The 24,616-nt window shown below is 50.8% G+C and overlaps 7 protein-coding genes across 7 annotated transcripts; 4 read left to right on the top strand and 3 right to left on the bottom strand.

The window, feature by feature from the left end:
- Nucleotides 1-2,523: 2,523 nt before the first annotated feature.
- On the top strand, nucleotides 2,524-5,549 carry CORC01_02257 (uncharacterized protein; the record flags this gene model as incomplete). Its single annotated transcript, XM_022613908.1, has 5 exons — nucleotides 2,524-3,966; nucleotides 4,041-4,375; nucleotides 4,442-4,668; nucleotides 4,805-5,151; nucleotides 5,211-5,549. 5 exons carry the CDS (start codon nucleotides 2,524-2,526, stop codon nucleotides 5,547-5,549), a joined length of 2,691 nt encoding a protein of 896 aa, XP_022479702.1.
- Nucleotides 5,550-7,038: 1,489 nt separating this feature from the next.
- On the top strand, nucleotides 7,039-7,440 carry CORC01_02256 (uncharacterized protein; the record flags this gene model as incomplete). The annotated part of the gene is made up of 1 exon (XM_022613907.1): nucleotides 7,039-7,440. The coding sequence occupies one exon, from the start codon at nucleotides 7,039-7,041 to the stop codon at nucleotides 7,438-7,440; it is 402 nt and encodes a 133-aa protein (XP_022479701.1).
- Nucleotides 7,441-10,071: 2,631 nt separating this feature from the next.
- On the top strand, nucleotides 10,072-10,714 carry CORC01_02255 (uncharacterized protein; the record flags this gene model as incomplete). Its single annotated transcript, XM_022613906.1, has 3 exons — nucleotides 10,072-10,160; nucleotides 10,279-10,525; nucleotides 10,625-10,714. The coding sequence occupies 3 exons, from the start codon at nucleotides 10,072-10,074 to the stop codon at nucleotides 10,712-10,714; spliced, it is 426 nt and encodes a 141-aa protein (XP_022479700.1).
- A 1,303-nt stretch (nucleotides 10,715-12,017) lies between these two features.
- On the top strand, nucleotides 12,018-12,368 carry CORC01_02254 (uncharacterized protein; the record flags this gene model as incomplete). Its single annotated transcript, XM_022613905.1, has 2 exons — nucleotides 12,018-12,099; nucleotides 12,199-12,368. The coding sequence occupies 2 exons, from the start codon at nucleotides 12,018-12,020 to the stop codon at nucleotides 12,366-12,368; spliced, it is 252 nt and encodes an 83-aa protein (XP_022479699.1).
- Nucleotides 12,369-13,564: 1,196 nt separating this feature from the next.
- On the bottom strand, nucleotides 13,565-14,388 carry CORC01_02253 (flavoprotein oxygenase; the record flags this gene model as incomplete). The annotated part of the gene is made up of 3 exons (XM_022613904.1): nucleotides 13,565-13,630; nucleotides 13,700-14,281; nucleotides 14,335-14,388. The coding sequence occupies 3 exons, from the start codon at nucleotides 14,386-14,388 to the stop codon at nucleotides 13,565-13,567; spliced, it is 702 nt and encodes a 233-aa protein (XP_022479698.1).
- A 1,296-nt stretch (nucleotides 14,389-15,684) lies between these two features.
- Nucleotides 15,685-18,456, bottom strand: CORC01_02252 (uncharacterized protein; the record flags this gene model as incomplete). The annotated part of the gene is made up of 1 exon (XM_022613903.1): nucleotides 15,685-18,456. The coding sequence occupies one exon, from the start codon at nucleotides 18,454-18,456 to the stop codon at nucleotides 15,685-15,687; it is 2,772 nt and encodes a 923-aa protein (XP_022479697.1).
- Nucleotides 18,457-21,737: 3,281 nt separating this feature from the next.
- On the bottom strand, nucleotides 21,738-23,879 carry CORC01_02251 (uncharacterized protein; the record flags this gene model as incomplete). Its single annotated transcript, XM_022613902.1, has 3 exons — nucleotides 21,738-21,789; nucleotides 21,924-23,667; nucleotides 23,861-23,879. The coding sequence occupies 3 exons, from the start codon at nucleotides 23,877-23,879 to the stop codon at nucleotides 21,738-21,740; spliced, it is 1,815 nt and encodes a 604-aa protein (XP_022479696.1).
- Between the last annotated feature and the right edge of the window lie 737 nt (nucleotides 23,880-24,616).

Here is a 24,616-nt window from a genome sequence, read left to right as displayed (position 1 = left end):
CATAATTATGACGATCCAGGAGGGCGAGTATGAGTGCTTATGCTGAGTTCTCAGGGTTCACTTTGAAAATGAAAACCTCAAGAAACCGTTAAGCAATTCTTGGATTGCCTGGGACAATTTTGTTGTCGCGAAAATGGTCACATTTCACTTTCGAGATCGATTGTGGACATTTGCTTATTCCTTTGATCCAGCTGCACAAGCGCCAGGATGGTTGCATTGGCATTCCTGGTCGCCGCCGTTTGAGGGGAATTTTCACATGGACATGAAGAACTGGACCCCAAGCTCCATTTTCAGGCTCTTTCTATTGGCTAGGCTTCCGACTTCCCGTTGCTGGCAATTACTGCGTACACCCCGAGCAACCGAGCAAGTTGAGACGAACCCATCCCTACCCAGTAATTAGCAAGCAGTCTGAGTCGGACCGAGGTCTCATCCCCGAAACCCAGGAACTGGGATAAGGCACATAATGAAGAAGGGGGGGGATACACTGACCGGATCCTGCTCCGCCAATTCTTTTCATAAAACTTTGAGGTGCTAACAAGAAGTTAAAGAAGGGTTCTTCAAGTCTTCAACTAGCCTGGAGAAGGAGCTAGGAAGCTCGGGCGCTACTGGACGGAAGTGTTCATCAGCCTGATTCCTTCAGACATTTCTTCAACGCTCGAGCCCCATCATCGTGGCGTCATGTATCGCTTGATGGTCCTGGCCACATCCATGTGTGCAGGGTTACATCGCATCCTCCGCGTCACCAGTCATCTCACGGCCACTTAGGATCTGGGTGAGAGGGCGCTCAGGCTCTCGCGGAGGATCGAATCTGCAGTACGGAGTAGATATCGCGACAATCACCGCTATTAGCAATTCTGGAGGTGGAAATCCCCGCTGCTATTGACACAGGAGATGGCCGGATGGGACGTCATCCCCGGCACCCGAGCAAGATTAAGCGGCCCAACGCGCTGTTTGCGGAGCCAACAAGCTTCACCTTTGCGCAAGTGGATCAAGCTATTGCTGTGCATACAGATAGTGCAGAGTCTCTTGGTAGATGCTGTTATTGACCCCGGATTGAATTGTGTCGGAGTACATCGGCGATCCTACGGTTGCAGTAAACACACTTTGAGATATATTGAAAGTATCAATGATATCACAAACTTGAGCACATCGTGAATCACGAAGATCTGCATTGTCGATACTGTAACAATGCCAAGCGCCGTTGGAATCTGGCCTGATCTGGTCACATTTATTATACGCTAGTAAGATTATCCGTAGTTCGCCTTGATAGGGGTTGAGTTGACTATGGATGACAAGTTTCCACCTCGGGTATCGGTGATCTCTTCATCCTTGTCGAACAACACGAGGTGATGTGCACGTTGACGCCCAATTCCGACGAACCCCATACTGTCCGGGTCCCTGACATGAGGGCTCAACCGTCATGTCGACAACGACGATGCCATCTCGTCGAACTGGAATCAATGACGAAGTCTTGCCCTTGAGCCAGACAGTCTGATAATTCGCGCAGAGTGAGCACCGAACCCTGAGCAACAAACACAGCCTCGGATGGTGGGGATCCCACGTTCAACAGGACCGGGAGGTTTTTTTTCTTGCAAAAACTTGATGATGAAGTGCAGGGTACGTCTGGTCCGTGCTCTGCCAAAGTGACAGTGGGCCCTGCTACCGAATTAGGGTTAGTTTGCAGGGTGCCCTAGGGTTCGTGTTATGATTGGTACGGATGGACTTCGGAATGGAATATGGAATAACCCGGGTTCGGCCCCCATCATTCTTTGCGGCGCACGGACCTGACTTGCCAAGTACTCCCGGACTTGCACTACCAGGGGCACGGCAATGTCAGGTGATGTGTAAGGAGGTACCCTGGCCTCCCAAATCGTCTCGATGCAAGACTCGAAAAATCGGGGGCCGGACCAGGTTCCGGAGACGAATGTCACCCTGTTTTGCAAGCCACACCCGGCCAGACACTTACCATGTCGGGGTCCAAGCACAAAGCTAACGAGGGCACCTGGACCGAGGATTTTCTGCCCTGTCGTCCAATCTTCTGCAAGTTCTGCTCAACTCAGCCAGCCGTGACGGGACGCCATCACCAGGCGGCCCTCTAGTTCGAGAGGGTGAAAACAGGTTTCAATGGGCCCAACCCCTCTCTGCGTGACGAGCATTCCCCTGCTTGACATCAAGTGCCGGAATTGTGCTTACGCAGTAGGGACGAGAACGCTCGAGCGTGCATATGAAGATGGAGATATCAAATTCTTGCTGGGGACTGGCTGCACTGACTGGCTCCTTGAAGCCGGTTCAAGAAAACGCAAAACGCCCTCTTTGTTCCTCTCGACAAAGTCCCTTCTGTTTTCTTCCCATCTGAAAACGTACACTCATGTGACCGCAAGTTGAGACATTCGCTCGCGTGCCATTCCAAACAGCAGAATTTCGCTTCCACTGGCGAACAAGTCCTATATTCTTCTAATTAAGCGACATTCTTGCCCTTGACCCTTAGAGCTAGAGTCTCTCACTAGAGTCCTCCAGTCAGCCATGGCGCCTGGCTATGACGTCGATGACGACGGTCCGCCCTACGCTCGCTCCGGAAATAGAAACGCTTCAAAGTCTGTTTCCACAGGGTCCATCGACGACGACCTCTTCACGCGGGTCCTGCCACGGGTAGACACGACGGCCATCGAGACGGCGCGTATTACCATTGGCCAAGAGTCCGAAGACAGCGATGAAGAGCACTCGCGATCTCAGTTCCGGCGGTCCGTTTCAGAGTCTAGTCTGATATTGGGAGTGACCGGAAAGGACTCTGATGGACTCCGGGACACGGCCTTAGGGAGACAGGAGAGGAACGGGGCAATGGGTGCCACCGGGAAACCTCACTCAGCGAGGGACAGCACGGAACTCAGTCGTCCCTCCCGCCCTCTGTCGCGGGCAGATATCGTCACCCGGGATTACTCTCCACGCCGGCTCTACACAAAGTCTGACAGGGACACTGTAGCCGTGCCTCCACGCCAATCTTCTCGACCTGATCGAGCTAGCATCGACAGCCCCGATCGAATGCTCAGGCGACACGATTACAACACGCCCCAGCGACCCCCGCGCGCCGACGAGATCGAGGCCGCAAAGAGACTCTTGGCGCAGGTTGCAGAAGACGAGGAACCCTCCCACCAAGGGGTGGTGGCACCATCTCCCAGACCGGTCCGCTCGGCAACCCCTCCGCCGATAGGAGGCCGACGACCGCATAGGATTATCTTTGACGACTCTGAGGACGAAGAGGACCAGCAACAAGAACACGCCGACGAGGAGGACCACGAATACCACGAGTACCGCCATGAGACGCGCAATGGGCATCGAAGCATAGCCACGACACCCGTCACTGCCATTCACATCCCGACGGAAGATACCTCCCGGCAGCCCCCGGCGCATCACCGATCGTCACAGGCCCGCGGCCGATCGACCGTCTCGAGAACCTCGTCGCGACAGTCGTCGCTGCCACCTCTGCGATCCCAAGCAGCCGAGGCCCTCACCGCACACAAGAGAGAGCTCCGGACGCCAGTGCTGGATCATCAACGTCTGTACCTGGACGCCGAGCCTCCACCAATCAGCCAGAGACGCCCCCACCAGTCGTCGCGCGCTGCCCACCGGCAGACGTACAACAAGCAGCAGCAGCAGCAGCAATACTCGGACATGGACGAGGAAGCCGAGGATTACAGCGCGGAAAACGGACTCAACGGCTCGAGTGTGGCGCCGGATTATCGACCGCCGACGGTGGCGCGGAGGGCGATGAGCGATGACTCGATGTCCATCTCGAGGCAGTCGATGTCGAAGCAGAGCGCAACAAGTAATGGGTCGTCGAACCGCACTGTTGATTTCTTCGGGCCTGGTATTTTCCAGATTGTTTTGCATAACCCTACGACCGGACACCAGCTGCTGAAGTTTAGCGAAGCTCGGTTCTGCAGTGAAAGTGTCGAGTTTCTGAAAAAGGTAAGCGTGTTGTGTCTGTTGGTTGTTTTCCAGCCATGACTGATATACTGACAACATTTTCTCCTCTCACATAGGTTGAGCAGTACCAAACAGTCCTCAATGACCTGGCAGGAATCATGACGGGCATCCATAAGGAGTTCCTATCCGACGAGTCGTCAAAGCAGATCAATGTCAATGGAGAACTGAGAAAGTCCGTTCGCAGTGACATGAAGTCATTGGTCACCAAGACGCTCCCGTCCATGGAAACACTGTTTACGGATCTCCAAGAGAGCGTTGAGCAGGATGTCTTCCTGGACATTTACCCTCGATTTGTGCGCTACCAGATGGGGCTTAGTGCAACGAGGGCGTTGGCTACCAACCGACATAGTTTTCAAGGACTCGGTGACTGCTTTTGCTTGACGAACCCTGGGTAACTTGACGCCTTCCCCAGACTTGACCCCTTTCGGCTCGTACGGAGGCTAACCCTCAAGTGAAGGCTCGCAGACAATCCCATCGTTTTTGCTTCCGATGGATTCATCAAAGTCACCGGTTACTCTCGTCCCGAGATCATTCCGCGCAACTGTAGATTCCTCCAGGGAACGCATACCGATCGCGTCCCTGTTCGGCGGCTGAAAAACGCCATTGACGAGCGAAAGGAGTCGGTTGAACTCATTCTGAACTACAAGAAAAACGGTGACCCTTTTTGGAACCTGCTTTATGTCGGTAAGTTTATACGAAACGAAGAAAAGCCAAACTTACCATGTCCAATGTCCACACACATGAAGGAACTCTCTACACATGAACGAACTAAAACGCACCATGTGAAAAATGAAGGCTTACCAGGTTATTTTTTTTATAGCTCCGCTGTATAATGAAGCCGGGAAATTGGCCTTCTATATTGGCGGCCAGATCAACTGCTCAACGACAATCCACAGCAACGCGGATGTTATGAAAGTTTTGTCCACATCTACCAATGACGACGTCCAAATTCAAGACAAAAAGGTGCCACCTCCACCACTGTATCGCGCTGGCTCACAACCGTCCGCCCGGAAAGCCTTCTTGAAAGCCCTCGGAGTCAAGGTCAACGGCGACCATGCTCCGAATGGCATCGCCGTCGACCCGGGCATGGAGAGCAAACTGCTGCACAAGCTGGAAGGCCGAGACTTGAACGCGCAGATGAAGGAGTTTTACACTGCTTATTCGAAAGTGAGTCTTTACAGACCAATCAATCCGCATAATTGCTTATGCTGACCTGAACAACGTAGTACTTGATTGTCAGCTACGACTCCTTCATTATCAAATTCTACTCCGAAGGCGTCCTAGAAATGCTGCACCCCGCCAATAACACCGTCGGCCTGGTCGCGGGCCAGGAGGTCTTCCGCTTCTTCAAGCAGAACATGGTCAATCACCAGTCCGACTATAAGACGCGCGTGCGTAACGCCCTTCGTATCGGGGCGCCCATTAGCGTCGAAGTCCGCCTCCAGACTCGGCGGAGCGCCTTGTTCCGTGGCGATGAGAGGTTTGTCACGCACTGGACGCCTTTGAAGGACGAGAAGTCCATGGTGCACTGGGCCGTCGTCACGTTGGCGCCGGCGATAGAGTAGCGGGGGCGTTTGTTGCGGAGAGATGGTGAGAGGAGGGAAACGAAAGGAAGCTTTCCTGAAAAGATTTGGATTGGATTGTGTTTTGTCTTGCGAGTAAATACCCTGTTCTCTGAATCAAAGTTGGAAGAGCATAGTCTTTGTCATGTTGTTGCAACCTCTTTGATATAGAGCTTATTTTTACTTATCTATACGATGCGTCTAGAAGTCAGCTAACTGCACAAAAGGTTTCCCGGAGCTTTGAGTGAAATGTCCATGAGCTAGCTTCCCGAATCCTTGTGTTCTCGCTCAAAGAACAAAATGAAATCGGTCATATTTTTATCGGTTTCATGTGCAAGTCGAGACAGTCGAATCATGTGCAGCCCCCAAATACTAGTGGGAAGCGGAGCAATTTAATACCATTTTTAGGCTAATCGTCAAGTGGTGGGAATAGTCATCGGAAACTCGTCTCCTTATGCAGCAGTAACATACAGCAGTCGCCCACCGCCGACCTAATTCGGCCGTATGAGCATCCCGGGCATTTATGTTCCCGAAATGAGCTTGTATCAAAGCGAAAAGTGACTCGAAGGTAAGTTTGTTAGCCAGCAATTGCATTGTAAACCGCGAAGCAATTTTGTGTTATTGCCAAGATTAAGTCTGAGTTTGAACCGGCAGGGAATAGGAACAGCTTGTAATCTTTGTATTGATTGTCTCGTACTTAGTTGTCGGCGAGGTTTCATTCTAAAATTACCAGCTCAGCCTCAAGTTGATGACAAGTCAATCAGTTCAAGGCGATCTGAAGACTGCTTGACTGTCCGGAACACTGAGGCAGGTGGATAGGCGCCGGTCTTCGGCTCTTATTTCGGCCCGGGATTTTGGCTGCGGTCTATGCAAACATTATATATAGTATGTTGGCTTTCGTACAACGAGTCAGTCCCGTCACAAAACCCACTTTCAAGCAGAGGTTATAATTGGAAAGCCAAAGTCAAAAGCGAAGGCAGTTATAGTGCCAAGCCTTTGAGGGCTCCTTGGTTTAGGTAATTGTATAAGTTAGATGAGTAGCTACAAAAGACGAGCGGGCCAAGCGGCGGCGTCCAATGTGCTTGGGATTAGAGGGTCGAAATGTATCTGAATTGAGTCAGGCTTGTGGAGCGAACTTCATATTGTGAAACGAAGCTAAGTAGCAGCAGGATTGAGGCTGCATCTAACGAGCTTTGAGCCATAGGAGAGGCGAGGCAACTTTCTGACGAACTATGACGATGACATCCAGAACATTCATATTGGTAAAGGAATTAATAAGCCGCTGTTAATATAAAAATATCATGCTTGAGGAAGGCTTCTCATGCCTTCTTCATGCCTAACCAAACTATTACCATCAGTCCTGCAACACCACGCTCATTAGGCTGTCACCACAACTATACAGTCACTCTTTTACAAGTTAGTATAAGCAAAAGATTCAGATAAACTACATAGATACTAACACGGCAAGACTCGACAGGTCTCTTCTCCCACCATGCAGTTCCCGACCTCCCTCACATTGTTCGCTATTCTTGGCATGGTCAGCGCCGCAGATCTGTGTGATTTCAACGAAGCCGCCGAAGGGCCCTACGAGAACAACGAGTCGAGTATCATGCCAACCGAGGTCGGGCATACGACCATATTCACCTGGGGAGGGAACGACATCTACGTCAAGAAGCAGTCGACCCAGGACGCGTGCCCCGACGGATCGGAGGGCGACTGCAATGACACCATCACCTTCAACTTCAAGAACAAAGGCACCACGTACGTCCGCGCGCGGGTCAAGGTGAACGACAGATGGTATAACGGGGCCTACCTCAAGCCTGGGACGGATTGCGATGTCACGGACGACTTTACTCGCAAATATAAGACCCAGGAGGTTTCTTTTGCGAGCTAAGCATAGCGTGTGACCAATGCAAGTCATGGCCTTAAAATAGATGCAGGATGATGTCAAAATACCAATTAGTTCAGCTCCTCATGTCTCTGTCCTTTTTTCCCTTCTCCGCTTGTTATAATCACAAACGTCTGGTTTGGCCACGACGATGCATCCGAATGCACAAGGACAAGCAGAAATGTCATCATCTCACAACTCAAAAAGCCCCTGCAAGGCCTCGTGACGGCTGGTGCTTAATCTCGACGGAAAGTGCGTTGATCCTAGTGATGCTCTCTATAATTATGGCTGCCGTCGCACTTGGCCAGACTTGAATTGAAATCAGATAAACCTCTGACGGTCAACCACGTCAAAAGACCCTGTTCCAGCTTCGTCTCAAGAACTCTGACCGGAGATACCGCGAAATGGGGGGGGGGACGGGCGGGTCCGACGTTAGTGCGCTGAGCTTCCTTGCTGAGCTTCCTTGGAAAGCAGATAATATGGGGTCTCGACCGGCGACTTTTGGATCTCCGATATCAGCGAGACCACAATAGCAATATGCCGGTTGCTGCTCCGCTCCGGTGTGTATAGAACTTGCGCCTCACTTTCAAGCTGTGAAGCCGTCTTTCTGTACTTTTGACGTGTTGCGCTTTTCGAGATGGCCGATTCTAGTGTTCCTTCATGTTCTTTCTCCCATAATTGCACATATTATTCTCCAAGACACTATCACACCGTACCAATGCGTTTCTCCACCATCGGTTACTATTCTCTCTTCGTTCTTTTTAGCGCTGGCGCCGGTGGTCAAGGCAGTGTTGTTGGTATTTGTTGAGCCCAGCCTGCAATCAACGGGCCATCCGCGTGATGTAGAAAAAATGATGAGATCCTATTATAAAGAACCCCATAAACGCACCGGGCGAAACCATTTAGACAGTATCAAGTCTTTAATGCATACATTATGTGGTTTCAAATGCTCCAGGAGTACATAGTGTTTGAATGAATTTGTGTATGACCGCCGGGGAGTTTCTTATATTGTCACCTCTCATCTTAAATCCTCTATGCACCGGTCATTTTAGGTGATATGGACACTGGAATCATGAGAGTGTGATGACTTAATAACTAGGTATTTATTCAATAATTATGTGGTGGAACAATTGAAGGACTCTTTGTCGGTTCGTGATACGGTGAGATTAGAATACCTTGAAGGAAGACATCGATGATGATTAGCTCTTAGTTTGCCTAGCCAGATGTACCTTCGCAGGGGCGGACAGAAGAAGGGAACACAACGTCTATGGCGCGATGCTGATTGTGGTTACACGTCGACCAAAGAATTTGGAATTATAATGCAGGTCAGGGTAACGTGGAGACACGGCTATCGGGATGTAGCATTGCTGGCCTAGTTGAACCGGGATGTCGGGACTCGTTCTAGCGGCCAGGGTTGAAAAAAAGTATACTTAAGTAAGTATTAGGCAGTACTAATACTAATAAGTCTAGTATTAGGGTGGACTAATACTAAGCTAGTTTAGTATTAGTATACCAATAAAATACTAATTATAGTTTAGTATATTAATAATACACTAATAGTATTAAATTTATTACGTAATCATAGTTTAAAATAAGTGAATAATAATAATAATAACAACATAATAAAATAAATTGAATTTAGAATAAAATATTGATACGCAATCAAAATTTAAACTAAGTAAGTATTGAAAATACAATAAATTAAATTAAATTGAAAATAACTTATTACGTGATAATTAATTTAAATAATCTTTTATTTATAATTATATAGTGGAAAAGTACTACTAAGCATACTTAAGTATATTAATATTAACTTATTTAGGACTAAAACTTACTTATACTAGACCTAGTACTGATTTTTTATACTAATACTAGACTAAATACTAGTAGTATCTTTTTCAATCCTGGATCTGGCCCGGCATAGTTCTACTATCTTCAGCGGATCTACGCTCCGGATGAACCATGGCGGTGAGACAAAGTGGAAGCCTAATTCCAGTTTTGCATAAGCGCTTGGATCACAGCCAAGAATGCTCGTCAAAAAATTGCATGGATTTCCGGACTTCACGGGGTTTGTTCCCTAAGGTACGACAACCGTGGCCTTGCGTTTTGCACCTATGTCTTGGATCGAGGCGGTGGACAGGACTATGAATTTGGGTTCCTTACAAACCGGGGGCCACCTGCATCTGCGTGTCCCTTTCAAAATGTGGCTCAGGTGGGATGCAGCAAGTCAACGGTAATACGTTTGTCCATATGATTTTCCGTAAGAGAACAGCCTGTTGTTGGCAGGAAAGTCCCCGTATTATCTAAAGTTTCCCTGTGTGAGAAAGCGTCATAGAAATAAAGCAATCGGCGCTACGCTTTTATTGATGCCCTAAATGAGTGGTAGACACCAGTCATTAATCGCCGTGAGCAGATTATAGGTGAGGTGAAGGGTTCCGGTTGAGACGGCACTGGCGTTGCGTTGACTCGTGTAAGGGGCAAACCTTGCCGCGGAGGCACTGCAGAAACCGAGACCGAAGGGAATACCGAAGGAGATAATCTGAAAGTAATGGAGCGAAGGAAATTTGTCGCTTAGTTCGACAATCCACAAGGTATATAATGTGCAAGATGGGTATCTTCCTCTACTTCGAAACCAAGATGAGTCCCAAGGTTCTAGTTGATTATCTACCGCACTGCGAAATCAAGTTGACCAGGCACATTAAGACTGTGACGTATCTCCATCTCGAGTATGTATCCAACCCCCGTAACAGATACTACTGCATATCTAATCCGGACCTATCCCTCTATAGTAATGCGGTTCTCTGGATTTTCCGGCGCTCTTGGCGCACTGTCACTTCTCTATAGCATGGCCGAGGCCAGCTGCACTCAAGTCGACTCCGGCTCCGGCAATAATCCCTTGTTGTGCGCATCATACTCCATTCCGAAAGGCGTTGGCTCCAGTGTCACCGTCGGCCTGCAAACACTCTCGATTGGGAGGACGAGTCCACCGACGGTAACGCAAGAGAACGGGTCCGTCTTCTACAGTATGACGAATAATGTCAACTACGTAGTGCATTTTATTGTGCAGTATTACGACGCAAAGATCAACATGGTGAGAATACACTCGGAAAGAGTGCTCCAAGAGTCTCTGCAAGCAGGCAGGCAGGCAGGCAACGTGAAAACTTTGATGCTGACTCTGGCTATTGAACAGAACGCGTGGAGAACATTTATTCTGGAACCAGGCGAGGCGTGCAACGTCGGCTTCCCTTCGACTTTGCAGAATGTTAAGCTCACCTGCTAAGGCTTCGTCGGGGCACTGGGCTATCGTCGAATTGATAAGACATTGCATTGTTGCTGGCTTGCAGACGTGAGAATCGATTGAGGATTTGAGCCTTCACAACGAAAGATTTCAGAAAATCTGGAGAAAATTCAAATTAAATGAGTTATCATCAAACGGCGAGCTGCTCTGTTGTTTGGTGATAGCATCAAATGACGATGCTCGCTGGCTGCGCGGCTTCTGGGGTTGAATTTTCGATGTTCCTGTGAAATGACTCGTAGTGATTGATATAAGCTGGGCTATGGGCGCCAGCTGACATTCTCAGCGCCGAGAAAGCACGGGAACGGGGTTCATCGGCGCTGCCGGAGTGCGCTTTCGCCGTGGTGTTCTTTGTTTGTGTTGCAAAATGCAGTTTGAACCGTCAGAATCGAACAGCCCGGGCAAGCCAGGTTGTCGACTGTTGATATTCCGACTTCCAACGGCGAGCTTGGCAGCAGTGCATGAACTCATTCCTTTTGGACGGGACAGGTTCTCGGCGAAGTCCATGATACCATCAATCTAGGCGTCCCGACCAACATGGCCCGACACGACACATCCCAATGGACTGGACCGCCCGCTCTGCCAGCTTTGGGCTGCTGCGCCGCGGCCACCCGACGAATGGGAGCGCGTGCTTACGAAGAGAACCCGGTAGGCATCGTTCGACTGGGAGAGTCACATTGGCACAGTTGGGCGCAGGAGATTCCGATCGTTGAAATCCTCCCAACCAACGAGGCATAGCGCCAAAGGAATCAGGCCTAGTGCAAGATCTTGTCCTCATACGGCCCAAAAGGAGCCCAAGAAAGAACAGGGGGTTCCGGTCTTCTCCATGCTAGAATTCGACACGTCTGGACTCACTTGTTGCTCCTCCTGGAGAGACCCCTCTGAAAAGTGAGAAAAATGACAGGCCCACACCATCGGGACGCACATCACACCACCGCACCACCAGATCCGGCCGCAACACCGCAACACCGCACCACCCTCGACCAGAGTCGAACTATCAACAGACAACACCGGGAAAGATGACCTCGCCAACCACACCACGCTCGGGAGAAGCAGGTGAGAGGCAGACGACGCCGACTACATAAATGTCTTCAACGTGTATGGGGAAGCACGATCTCAGATGCACTCCAGTCTCACATCGACCACACAATAAGCAACAACACTCTCCATTGTTTCAATTACACAAAAGTCCACTGCAACCATCCCCGGTTTCCAACTCCAACCCCCACCGTCGCACTACACTACATAACCTCAATACCTTCAACCACTCCAACCCACAACTCTTACAATGGTCAATCAACCCGCCAGAGTTCCCACCTCAACCCCGGCTCTTGCCAGGTTCCTCCCTGCTGCAATCACCGTCGGCATTGGTACGTCTTCAGCCCTATTCCGTCTCCCTAGCCTGGTTGTGGGCCAGACTCAGTCAAGTACATTCAGTGAAGTTGCGACTAACACAGCCCGTTTCGCAGTCTCCGCCGTTGTCCTGAACATCCGCTCCCAACTCAAGACCGAGTCCCAACAGATGGACCGCTTCTTCTCCAAGTACAACAATCCCCAGAGCGAGGCCAACCGCCAAAAAGTCTATGAGGGCTCTCTCGACGACCCACGCAGGAGCTGGTATAACGCCCTGGGCCGATAAATACTAAGAGCTGGGCGCTATTTCGAGGGGGAGATTCTTGCACATACCATACATTGCTGGGGCGGTTTTTTTTTTGTTTCAAGGAAAGGATGATATCACTGGCTGGCTGGCGAAGGCGTCTTGCTTCACTTTGTTTTGCAACCACCCTCGAGGCATACAAAGAGAACACGCTGAGAGGTGATTTCTAGGTTATGAAAGGAGGTATTCGGTATCATCGCTTCGAGTTTCAATATTCAACTTTTGATTTAAACCGTTTGCATTACACCGTGATAGTAGACATTGGAAGTGAAAGATACCCGTCCAGGGAATGTCTCCAAAATACGTATGTTAACGGGAATCGCCACTCGTTGATATCATTTTGCCTCGTACAACCCCTTGAAGGCTAGAGAGGGCAAATGCAAGCAGGGGATGAGTTTCGTGCTGGGAAAGCCTTGCTAGGGGGCTTTCCGGAAGCGACCGTCTGCTAAAAGGTGACGTGGACAGGTCTGTGCCGGGTCGAAACTTGATCACCATCAATCCGATATCTCTGGGGCAAAAGGCCTGTTTTTATTGCCATGTTGAAGGTCATACAGCTCCGGTCGGTTATCTTCCCACCTAAGGCCAAAATCGCTTGTTGGTTGTGCCGGTGATTAGGCCACTGACATAGGCTTGCAGAGCTCAGTAGACCGTGATTATTGATCTCGGCCAGAACAAAGAAACATCACCAATCACAGACTGAAGCGAGTAGTGAAATTCTAAGTACACGAGGTTGATGTGCGTTGCAAGCCTGCAGTGTCTTGCGGGCTGTGCCATGGCATCACATTAATTTGAGACAAGTTTCTCTAAAGAAATGCGGTCGAAATCACAATCAATAAATACGGCGCTGGCGGGATACTGTCGCTTGTGGCATTCTGCTGTTGTATTCGTTCACACCGGTCTATAGGCAGATGCAATTATAGGTTGTCCTTGGGATAACGAGGGCGTAACTCTCAACTTTGACAGGGTAAGGGTTTGAGGCATCTTACCGCCATAATTGAGCCGGCGAACTCTTGCAGTCACAATAGTTCTGTACGTATCCAGATTTGCTAAGAGGCTCATTAAGATCTAATTTCCCTTCCCTGTGGTCTAGAGGCAATCAAAAAGTCGTTGGAGAAAGACCTTTTGATGATGTCATTATCTATCGAATTAGGCACAACATACGTCTCCTCCGTAATCTCTCACGTGCTAGAGTTTATTTCTTCGTTGAGATAGTCCTTGTTGTTGTTACTAGCATTGCCTTCGAGCTGAGTAGGGGTAAAGTTGGTCAGTGAACCTCATTGGTATCTTTTCGTCTCGTTAGGTACTTGACTTACACCAATAAGCATGCGCTTATCTCCTGGAACAACCATCTCGAAACGATCATTGATAATACCGTACTCGAAGTACCCAAGTCGTGCAATTGGATTCGTCTTGGAGACATCGATCCTCCCATCCGTCAAGACACCGTCGTCAATATGGATGCCAACGACCTTGCCGAAAATAACATCGACAGTTCCCATGGGCGGGTTGCCGGGAAGCCGTACCGTCTGCATATACTCGCACTCGAAGCGGACGGGAGAGTCGGCGACCATGGGCACCGGCGTCTTCAGGCTCTTTGACCATGTCTTCGTTAGACCGGCGCGCTCAAACTCGTCTTCGTCGGGACCGATTGCTTCCGCCGAGATGTTGACGCTCTCCCGGAGGGGGTAAGTGGCCAACTGCCAGCAGAAACTGCCGGTTTGTTCGATGTTGTTGACGGTGTCCTTTCGGTCTTCGGCGTGCGTTTGGTTGGCGCTAAACATGACCATGGGCGGATCGAAGCTGACGTTTGTGAATTGACTGTAGGGCGCAAGGTTGTGTTCGCCTTTTGGTGAGACGGACGAGATCCATCCAATCGCACGGGGCACTACACATGCCTAGTACAGAATCAGTAAAACAGCGCATTTTTTGGAGATGATGGACATCTCACTTTGAATGGGTCATGAGGAAGACCATGATCATTGACCCCGGGGTTGTAGAACATTGTGAACGTGGCTGTGAAGTGTCAAAGGAAAGTACCGTTCAGTGCGACAAGTTGACAATGCTACTTGCAAAAAAAGAGCGAATGGATAAAGTCTAGGTCTAGTGATTAATAACCATGAGTAGATTTTGCTCCGAATTCTCCTTGATCTTCGAAGCCAAACGACGAATTGAGGGGTCCACTGAGCATCCTGTGTTATCCAACTTTCAGAACATTTTGACGTCACTCTTTCGGGGTATTCGGTGTTTTGGGAACGGCGTTTTCGGACGGTTCGGGCCTATCATCCGATGCTGTTGCAAGATAAAACAGACTTCAATGTTGTTACTACAATACTCAATGTCTATGTCTACGGTGTGTTTACAAAGCTATTCTTAGAGAATTCGGAGTTCGTAGTTGATTTTCATCTGTCAAGCGCCTGTTGCCACCAAGAGCATCTTTCAATTGCAGTATTGTCCGAAACAGCCGCTGTAGATTGATATGCAACTCGAATTCCGACCCTAGACTGTTACCCATGGATAATATGCGCCGATGGGACTGCCAGTCTTTACAAATATCGTCACATACGTCTGCAACGCAGCTGCCGCGGACGTATTCAGCGTAAATCCGTGGGAGCTGGCTACTCCGTTGAAGGAGGTGTACGCAATATCCGTTCCGCGCCAGCCCGGCGACATTTCGAGCAAGTCTTGTAAGCATTTCCAGCAAAAGCCCGGTTGAGCAACTGCTTGTTGCAGATGAACCAAGACTTCCAGGCTTTCCAGCAAACTTCTCAGCAACGCATACTCAAATGTCGAATACCTTGATCAAGATTACCAGCATATGATCCACCCTTGACACCAGACATCTGCAGGAGCTGCAAGGGACAGGAAAATGCATGTGGTAACAAAGAACTCTGATGACATTGGCGTTCGGTGACGTTTTGGAGGTTAGGTGAGCATTTCGCGCATATGAGTGTGATGATTTATACTCGATGCATAGCCATCACTGGCTTTGGCTAGGTAAGTGCGAAAAACGAGAGCGAACGATGGGTCAACAATTCACCCTTTGGCAGAAAGGAATTAAGAAGGAAATTGAGGCTTGAAGTGCTGCCCGCAATTCACGGCGTCATTGTTACGAAAAAGAATTGAAGACTACAAGTGCGTAAGCCGCATGCGGAATGTCAGGAAATACATCATTTGAAGATTGGAGTAATAAAATGGAATATAGACATCAGAAGGTAGAGCCCGAGTACATATCATTGCGTCTTATTTACAGTGTTGGGCAGTAAATGAGCACCAGAAGAAAAGTGACGAGACCAAAAACTTATTCAAGGTATTCGCCAACAAGAGCCAAGTCAATAATCGCCGCCAGCCCATAAAGAGCAGCATCATTCGTAGCAACCCACGAAGCCTCATCGATGGGAGCCAACACAGCGCTGCCGTTGAAGTGCACAGTACTCCACGGAGCAGACTGCTTCAGTCCGTCCGTGTTGAAGAACTCGTTCCAGGCGCGCGCCGCGAGAGTGGCATTCTTGGTGCGGTGGGCAGCGTAGGCAGTGAGACGAGAGTGTCCCTGCTTGAGACTCGTGTTCCCGAATCCCTTGCCGTACCGCGCCGTCTGCTCGGCGGCACCGGCGTTGTAGTAGTAGCTGTAGTCGTACCACGCCTGCTCGAAGCCCGCGGGCACGTCGTCGCCGGCGTGCTCGATGAACTCGGCGATGACCTCCATGAGGCCGAAAACGGCGGACAGGTGGGAGACGGCGACGGTGCCGTTGTTGTTCGGGTCCGCGGGCGGGGGGCCGAGAGTGCCGTCGGCGAGGTTGTAGAGGCCGGAGCCCGTGACGAAGCCGTTTTTGAGCTTGGCGATGCTGGCGGCCGTGTTGGTCAGTTTCGTGCGGGCCTCTTCCCAGCGGGAGCCGCGGCGCTCCCACTCGAGGAGCCAGGAGGCGGCGAGGGAGGACCAGTCCGTGCCGAGGCCGACGGCGACGGAGGCGTTGGGAGTCGGGACCCAGCCGTCGGTGCGGACTTTGCGGTTGGGGTCAAGGACGCCGTAGGTCTTGTCCGTGTCGAGGATCTCCTCAATCAGCTCGCCCGTGCGCTCGTCGCCGCCCGTGACGAAGAAGAAGACCTTGCGGTACTGGGGGGTCGAGATGCGGGCCTGCTTCGCGCTGTCGCCCCAGTGCTGGACGCCATGGCGGGTTCCGAGGCCCTTGTACTTGCCGAGGTGGTAGACGTCGACCTCGCCGGTGTGGCGGACCTGGGCCTCGGCGAAGCGGAAGACGTCCTCGCGGCCTGTGCGGAGGAAGTAGTTCCAGAAGAAGAGGTCGGGGGAGAGCTCCGAGTTGTCCCAGGCGTAGCCGCCGACATCGTAGCGCCACTGGTGCCTGTCGGGGTCGTAGGCGTGAATGAAGTCGCCGTGGTCCCAGAAGCCGTACCACTTGCGCTGCTCGACCTGGCCCTCGTAGAACTTGAATAGGAAGTCGAGGTGCTTCTCGATGTCGGCGGCGAGGCCTGTAGGCGACGGGGCGGGAGGGGCCCAGTAGTTGCCGATGGCCTTCGTCTCGGCGAGGTATCCGGGCTCGCCAAAGAGGACGGGCGGGTTGTTGGTGTGGTCGGTCAGGTCGGCGAGGAGGGTGCGGTTAGGAGTCTGGTCGAAGCCGTAGAGGAAGATCTCGTTGGTTCGGGCGACGCCGTAGGGGTTGTTGAAGCCGGGCTCGTAGTCTTCGTAGGTGATCTCAAGAGCATCAAGTTGCTCCGCGTAGGTGTCCTGGCCGAGGCCGTCGTGGTAGGGGCGGAGATCCAGGGCGGGCGCCGAGGGGCTGTAGATCCAGATTGTGATCTCGCCCTTGTCTGTGGCGGCGTTGGTGATGTCGATGCCGGTCGGGTAACGCTTCCAGAAGTTGCGCAGGCCGACGGCGAGACCACCCTTGGTGGCACCTCCGAGGTACGCAAGACCGCCTGAGCGAGTGCCGCCAGGGATATTGACCCAACTCTGGCCGGCCTTGGTACGCTTCTTCAACGTGAAGCCGTCGGGGGAAAGCTGGGTCAAGCTGAAGTCACTCCAGGTTGGAATCCATTGGAGCCTGGTCGTGACCCTCTGGTCCCAGGTCGCGGGGTCGGCGAGCTCGACGCCTTCGAACTGATCGTTGCGAACGTCGACACCGGGGTCTCTGCGGAGACCGGTGACGCCCTGCACAGCTTCGCTGAGGAGGCCCCCGTCGATGCCGGAGATCCTGACGTGGCGGTTGTACGGCTCCTCGCCCTCGAGGGGAACCTCGAAGCGGATGCCGAGCCCAGAGATGAAGTCTTCTTCGGCATTGCCGTCGTAGATGACGGTGTGCACGATACGGACGGCCTCGGAGTTGTGGTAGAGGTAGAAGCGGAGGATAAAAGGAAGCCAGTCATCGTGGCTGCCCTCGCCCTGGACCGAGTGCTTACCGCGGACAGTGACAAGGGCACGGGCTGTGCTGTCCTTGCTGACGGTAACCTCCTCGATGTTGCTTTCAAAGTTGAAGTAATTAATGGCGGATTGGCCCTTCAACTCGGCCTGGTCCTCCACGCCGGACTGAGAATGCAAGACAAGCTTCCCGTTTTGGCCGATGGTCTTGCCAGAAGCAGTCTTGATCTCGCCAACGACGACGTTACCCGATCTGGGAAAAGTGATGGCGAGTTTGCCGGTATCAACGCTGACAGTATCTGACGAGTCGGAGACGATCAGGCCACTAAATTGCTGCCGTCTCACGCGGGAGAAGCGCGCCGTCGAGTTGGACGACGAAGATGCGCTGACCGTGTACTCGTCCAGAATCGTATCGGACTCGGGAATCGCGTGCCCGGTCCATTTAATGGAGCCGTCGGACCAGTAGGCCGTAACCCAGGTCTGTAGTAAGCCGCCGCCGGAGAGGGCGAACTCGGTTGAGTTGGCAAAGTACTTGCCGCGGGCCCAAGGCAGACCGAAAGTTGTGCCAGCGGTGTAAGAAGGAGTGCTGCCGAGCCATTTAACGGTGGCGCTGTCGCTGGTGCCGTTGTCGATGCGTTGCGCGCTGCCCGTGCCTATGAGGCCGGTGAGGGCAACGAGACCAAGAACGAGCCGAGACATTCTTGAAAGAACAAAGAGTGAAGAACCCAAGATGTCTACCCGTGCACCGTTGCAACAGCTGCAAAAAGACGCGGAAGTGGCGTTGCTCTAATAAGAGCCAAAGACCATCTTCGGGGCAACGGGAGGCGAAAGATAATGCCATCAAGTCAACCGCGTGTTCCGCCGAGTCTTGGCTCGCTGCACTGCCTGGGGATGGCATCATCCGGCGCGGTGATCTCGAGTCGTGGGAGTGGACGGATGATTGCCTTCAGACTTGGCCGGACGCGATCTCAGCGCGCATGATGCCATCCGCCCGCTCCATCTTTCTCGGGGAGTCGCCCGCAATCGATGTGAATGCTACGCTGCTGCTGGCCGCTAGATCTGCAGGTTAGATGATGCCAAGAGACTCCTCTCTTTCTTTTGAGTCGAATCACGCGTGTCATACCTTGATGAAAGCAGGAGAATCTCAGGGATCTCTCTGTCGATCCAGCTTCAATAAGCTGCAGAGCTACAGAGAGGAAAGGGGAAGCTCTCATCTTCGGTGCAATTGCACCGATGGCGGAGGAAAGGAAGCGAGAAAGGGTACAACTTCAAGGAGTCCAGGGGCAGTTGTCACCTCCCAGACGGGGCAATTGAGCCGGGATGCAGGTCCCGCAGATGTTCCACCGAGATGCCGAGAGCATCCAAATCCAAGCCTTTCTTTCTAGGATTCCCACTGCGATCCAATAGGGAAGAGCCGAGAAGGATGCGGGGTAGATGGCTCCTGGAGCTTGACGGTGAAATAGGACGAAGAAGCGAAATTAGACTTGCAAATATGCCTATTCTCGAAGTGATGGATGCAGGGGATGTCCGTTGTGGGAGGATGTTGAGGTTATTTGACTTCATTGCAACCTCGAGCACGTAATATCGCGCCATTCAATGCCTACCTAATCAGATCATTTGCGCCGTTGTCGAGTCTCTGTAGGAAAGTCAGCAATAACAAATACCGCAGGAGCTTGTTTCCCAAGATTCGAGGTCAAAGTCGACAGGGAGCAAGACGCAGGAACAAACCAAAATGCCGGAAAGAGACAAGGGGCCGGAATGTCACCGATATCACCTCGAATTGCGTGGAGACCGCACAAAGTTTCGTGATAAAAGCTTATCTTACGCTCACTGCCGCCATCACCCCAGCACATTACTCAAAGACGACTTGTTTAGTCCCGGAGAGGGGATCTGATAACTCATCGCCCTCTAGGCTGATCCGTCCGGACTCATCCGCTCTTTGAAGATTGGATGTTTCAGAACAAGCACGACTGACCGCAACTACTTTAACAATATGTGTATGACTGTTTTGTGTGATTTGCCAACCATATGATCAATCCTGTCTCCCTGCTCCGTCGTCAAAGTTCCATGCCGTGTTTGCCCAGGCCTTATCAGGTATATCCCATGTAGTCATGCGCTGCCTTCACCACCAGATTGGCCTGCCCACCCTTGCCGCGCCTTCGGCTTTTCGGATGACACCTGGAATCTTTCAGGAACATACAACGATCACTGTTAAGATTGTAAATTGCCAGAATTGTGCGTAAGAACAAATCACCCCATCTAAGGTGGCCTCCCGCATACTCGCAAATCAACAGCACTCGAACACTATTATTATCCTTCTCATCCTTATTACTTATCCCTCGCTTCCATGTTAGCCTCCGGACTATCCTAAGGCCAGGGATTTTATCTACGTCGTCGCAGTGCCTCCCTCCTGTGGAACATGGGACTCGATATCTCTAGGTATCGACTCTTGAGGCGGGGACTCCATCTGATTATGAGCCCATTTGTATCTCCACCACAGAATCCAGATTATTGTTTCGGTTAGAACCAGAGGAAGATACACTTTCACCGTGAAATCCCATAGATACGTGTACTTTTCGGCCGTGGAATCAAGAAGTACATAGCCTATAGAGGTGCCGGCACAGGAAATCGAGATTAAGCCTGCCGCTTGTGCCCAACAAGCACTCTTAGAGACAATTATCGACCATAGTACTGACCAAATGATTAGCATAATCTATCGCTTTGTACCCAGTGCAAATAACTTACATGGCATAACAAGCCCACGTAATCTTGTCAGAACATGAAGAATAATCATACTGGCGTAGCCGAAGGTCCCAAACTCTTTAAAAAGGAACTCGTTAAAAAGGAATGCGTATACCGATATCATGGAGGAGAGGGCCATGATCATGACTCATACCGATGTTAGTACATCAACTTCGCGCCTAGTAGAATCTACGGCGGGGTAACTTACAAGCAAATGAAGGTTTGAAAGTGATAACCAGTCCTATGAGGATGGCAAGTGAAGCGTCAATACCGAAGATTCGATAAGACTCCCAGTCCATCAGCTCAGATGGTAATGGTAAAAAGGAGTTAAGAAATGACAGGACAAACACAAAAAAGAGATCTCGGGCATAAGAAAAGGCAGACTACTGATGGGTTAGTCGGCGAATCAATGTCCCAAAGAGCCTTACCTTTCGCGAACTCCAAATAGGACCCCCCGTATCATTCAGAAATTTCCTGATGCCTACATCATGGCAGAGGACAGCTTTGGAGTACGTTTCAGGCCAAGACACTTCTCTGTGTCGACCTACTAATCCCGAAGGGGCTTCAAAGAATATTACCAATTGGAGCCAGAATTGCGCTACAGATGCAAATGGGCGGAAGAACTGTGTATATGCGATGCCAAAGTAGCCGAGCAAGATTTTCAGCTTTGGGGCTACAGCCAGGCAAAGAATAAATCGCAAAGGTAGCTCGCGCGGCGAATACCCCTCTGGCAAAAGTGATAGGAGCATCGAGAACTTCCATCCATTGAGAATGCCGCATAGGGACCAGAGGTATAGATTCATTCCGTGGTCGGGGTTCTCTGGCAAAAGTAAAAAGACTGTTTGCAATAGTTAGCATTCATACACATAACCAAAGGAACTCTCCAGGTTATATCTCCCTTCCACGAAGGCGACATATGGGAAAACGTCCAGTGGAAGCCTTGACAGAATGAAAAAAGCCAAGGCCTGAGCAACGATGAACGAGGAGTTATAGTATATATCACCGTTCGAACGAAGATAGATGTCGACGTAATAGAATTCGAAGCCGAACTAGGATAAGTCAGCTTGAGACAGGAATAATACAACCAATCCCCAGTCGACTGAACTCATATTCCACAATGGGGGTTCTTGAGGGCTTGGAAACTTACGAGGCACATTGCCGCGAAAAGAAGCTCTCTTCGCAATCTACTCGGGCGCTCTCTCGACGCTGCACGAATTGCGTTCGCAGGAAGAGATGGGTCAGATGACGCGACTGGTGGTAGCGAAACTGGTAGCCCTGACTGCGAATCCTCTGGAGATTTTGGAGTCTTGGTATGGGAAGCAAGCGATACGCAAACTCTATCGACCAAGCCCAAATTCTCTAGTTTCCAATGATTTGACCTGAGGACGAATTGACGATGAAATGTCTGTGTTCTCCAATCATACGAGCAGAGCATAGCTCTGTGCATGTCGTTCTCTTCCCCGCAGACAAACATGGCAACGGGAGGCATGCTGCATTCAAGATGGACGACTCGAAATGTGTGCGTGTCCACAAGAGTGAACGTGAATTCCCCTCGTGGACTCGACAGATTGGGTGTCCGAGGACCGTTTTCTGACGAGTCGGTGTAAGCCCGAGGGGTGTCGTCCTTCACATTTCCATGATTGAAACCCCAAAGATATTTCTCAATTGTTCCCGCGTCAACAAAGCCCTCGATTCCAATGAGGCGAGGAACCGTAGGTTGCCTGAAATGACGTCGTGACTTGATGATGGCTATTGGAAGGTGCAGAATAAACAGGCCGAGGAGCATACGATAGATGAAGAATATCTCCGGGAGTAAGACAAGCGATATGGCGAAGAAGTAAAGTGGGATGGAGGTGGCGATGTGCGATCCGCAGTCAATGATCTTTTCGAAACGTCCCATATTTTGACCAAAGTAAGGCTCAGCGTCCATTTTGTCCCAGTGAATTGTCGTTCCAAACACGCCCTCCAGGATGACGGTCTCGGGCCCCAAGACTCCTCGCAGGTTGCCAATAGGACTGATGTCCCTGAGCTTGACTCCCCACCGGTCCTCCATTCGATACCAAGGAGACCCATGTGGAGTTGACAGGCAAATTAGACGATTGAGAAACGTTGCGCTGTCATTCTCGAGTGCTAGTTTGCCAAAAGCTTGGAAACCAGTATCGCTCCTGTCGACCAGAGGTCTCTGGCGACTTGGGAAAAGGCCCATGGTAGCGTATGCCAAATCGCCTTGGCTGAACTGATCAGTCTGTCTTATAGGAAAGCACGTCAGGGCTGCCTCGATAAGAGAAGACGATGTGAGAATCGCCGATCCCTCAAAGTGATCAACAAGCTGTTTCACTGCGTAGGCATCGTCCCATGCCCTTTCAGCAAAATTCCGCTTTGCGATCGCTTTGGGCTCCGAGGTGTCACCAATGACGTATAAGCGAATCCTGAACTCTCCGGGGTAGAGCAGCAGTTCCGGCAATGTCCAAAGACGTGAGCCCCATTGCCGCAGCCAGGGGGTCACCATATCTGGGTTGTACTGCAAAGACTCGAGCTGCTTCCCAAGCATGAGAGCATCAACCTTGTCATTCGCCTTAGGCCCGATGGCAATGATCATGGAGTGCGCCGCCCGTACAATGTCACAGATTCGGTAGACATCCTCGCTGCCGCTGGTAGATTTCGCAACGCCATTGTCGCGCACGCATTCAAAGTCCAACCAGAACGCTTGCTTGTTGACCTTCCTCGCAGCGTCAATGCCCAATCTGATGAGCGTGGCGCGGTCACTTTTTGCAAGCTCTCGGTTGGCCTCCCTGGTCTTCTCCTTGGGTTCCGGATAATCGTACTGAGAAATTTCTTCATCCGTCGAGACCCTAAAGTGCATACGCGTGTATGAGACGAAAACGAACTCAATGTCGACGCCGTCTCCATTCTTTTTGAGATAGTCCGAGACATTGACGGTCTCATAGCCATAGGTGCCATCGGGGGACCTTGTAAGGAAACACAGATAGCGTGGGCGAATCATGGCGGCATCATCTCCAACTGCGCCAACCGTTGGCGTTTCTCGTCCGCTGCTTATCCCCTGGTTCGGTGTGATGTTGTCTTGGTGTTGTTGAATGGCCCTGTCTGTTGCCGTATGGTCTGAGATACGCCGAAGGTTCGTTTCATTGGTACCAGCAGCATTCTGATCTGGAGCTTGATTTTTCCGTCGACTGTCCAAGTTTGGTGGAAGGAGATACAATTTATGCTGATTTTTTATTTCGTAAATGATGCCAAAGTTCTCTGACCAGCAGACCTGGAAGATACCATGTGAGTGAATAGTCAGGAGGTGCCGGGTGCAGAACTCTTGCAGCCGGACAGAAGCAAGTATCATCGTACTTACCCATCATCCTTCCGCCCATATGCAAATGTCTGTCAAAAGTTGAAAAAGACAGATAATTAGATGCTAGCTGTCATCACCTCATTGGTCCATGTCATTTTTGACTCGGCAGCCACTAGTAGAGCCCCAGGGGATTCAGTCCGTTACAACGATGCGGTTGATCAGAAAAGTACATGTAGCTACCCTTTATGTCTCTTACTTACAGCCATGGACAAGTTTATTGACCAGTACCATTGTTGACCCTGAGGAAACTGAGAACTGCTCTTGACGAAGTCAGAAGAGCGATGGCCGTTGAGGGTGGGAATAACAGACTACGGCGTTCAGTAGCAGCGCAACATATTGCAATTTTGCTCCAACTGTAGCACTGAAGATGGTTTCGTGGTGTAGTTGGTTATCACGTCAGTCTAACACACTGAAGGTCTCCGGTTCAAGTCCGGGCGAAATCAATTTCTTTTGCAGTTTCATTTTGGCGTAGTTCCTCACCATCGTATCTGTGTTGTGATATTGTTGAAGTCGCTCCGCATTGTTCCCTGTCAAGGTTCAGCCACTTCGATTGTGACCAGCCATTCTTTGTCTGATTGTTTTTTGAAGCTTTCGCTCCACAGTCCAGACACAATAAGCCACCCCATCAAAACTAACGCAGTCGGTAGTGTCAATGGGGGCGCTCAAGGACAAAGTGATTATCATCATTCAGTTATTAAATAATTTTGGTATTGCTAATTCAGTCAACTAGGTCGGTCCCAATGTAATCAGTCCGTG

Source organism: Colletotrichum orchidophilum, assembly GCF_001831195.1.
Source record: "Colletotrichum orchidophilum strain IMI 309357 chromosome Unknown Scaffold_12.1, whole genome shotgun sequence".
NCBI lineage: Eukaryota > Fungi > Ascomycota > Sordariomycetes > Glomerellales > Glomerellaceae > Colletotrichum > Colletotrichum orchidophilum.
The sequence above is the reverse complement of the archived record's forward strand: the minus strand, read 5'-3'. Positions and strand labels throughout refer to the sequence as shown.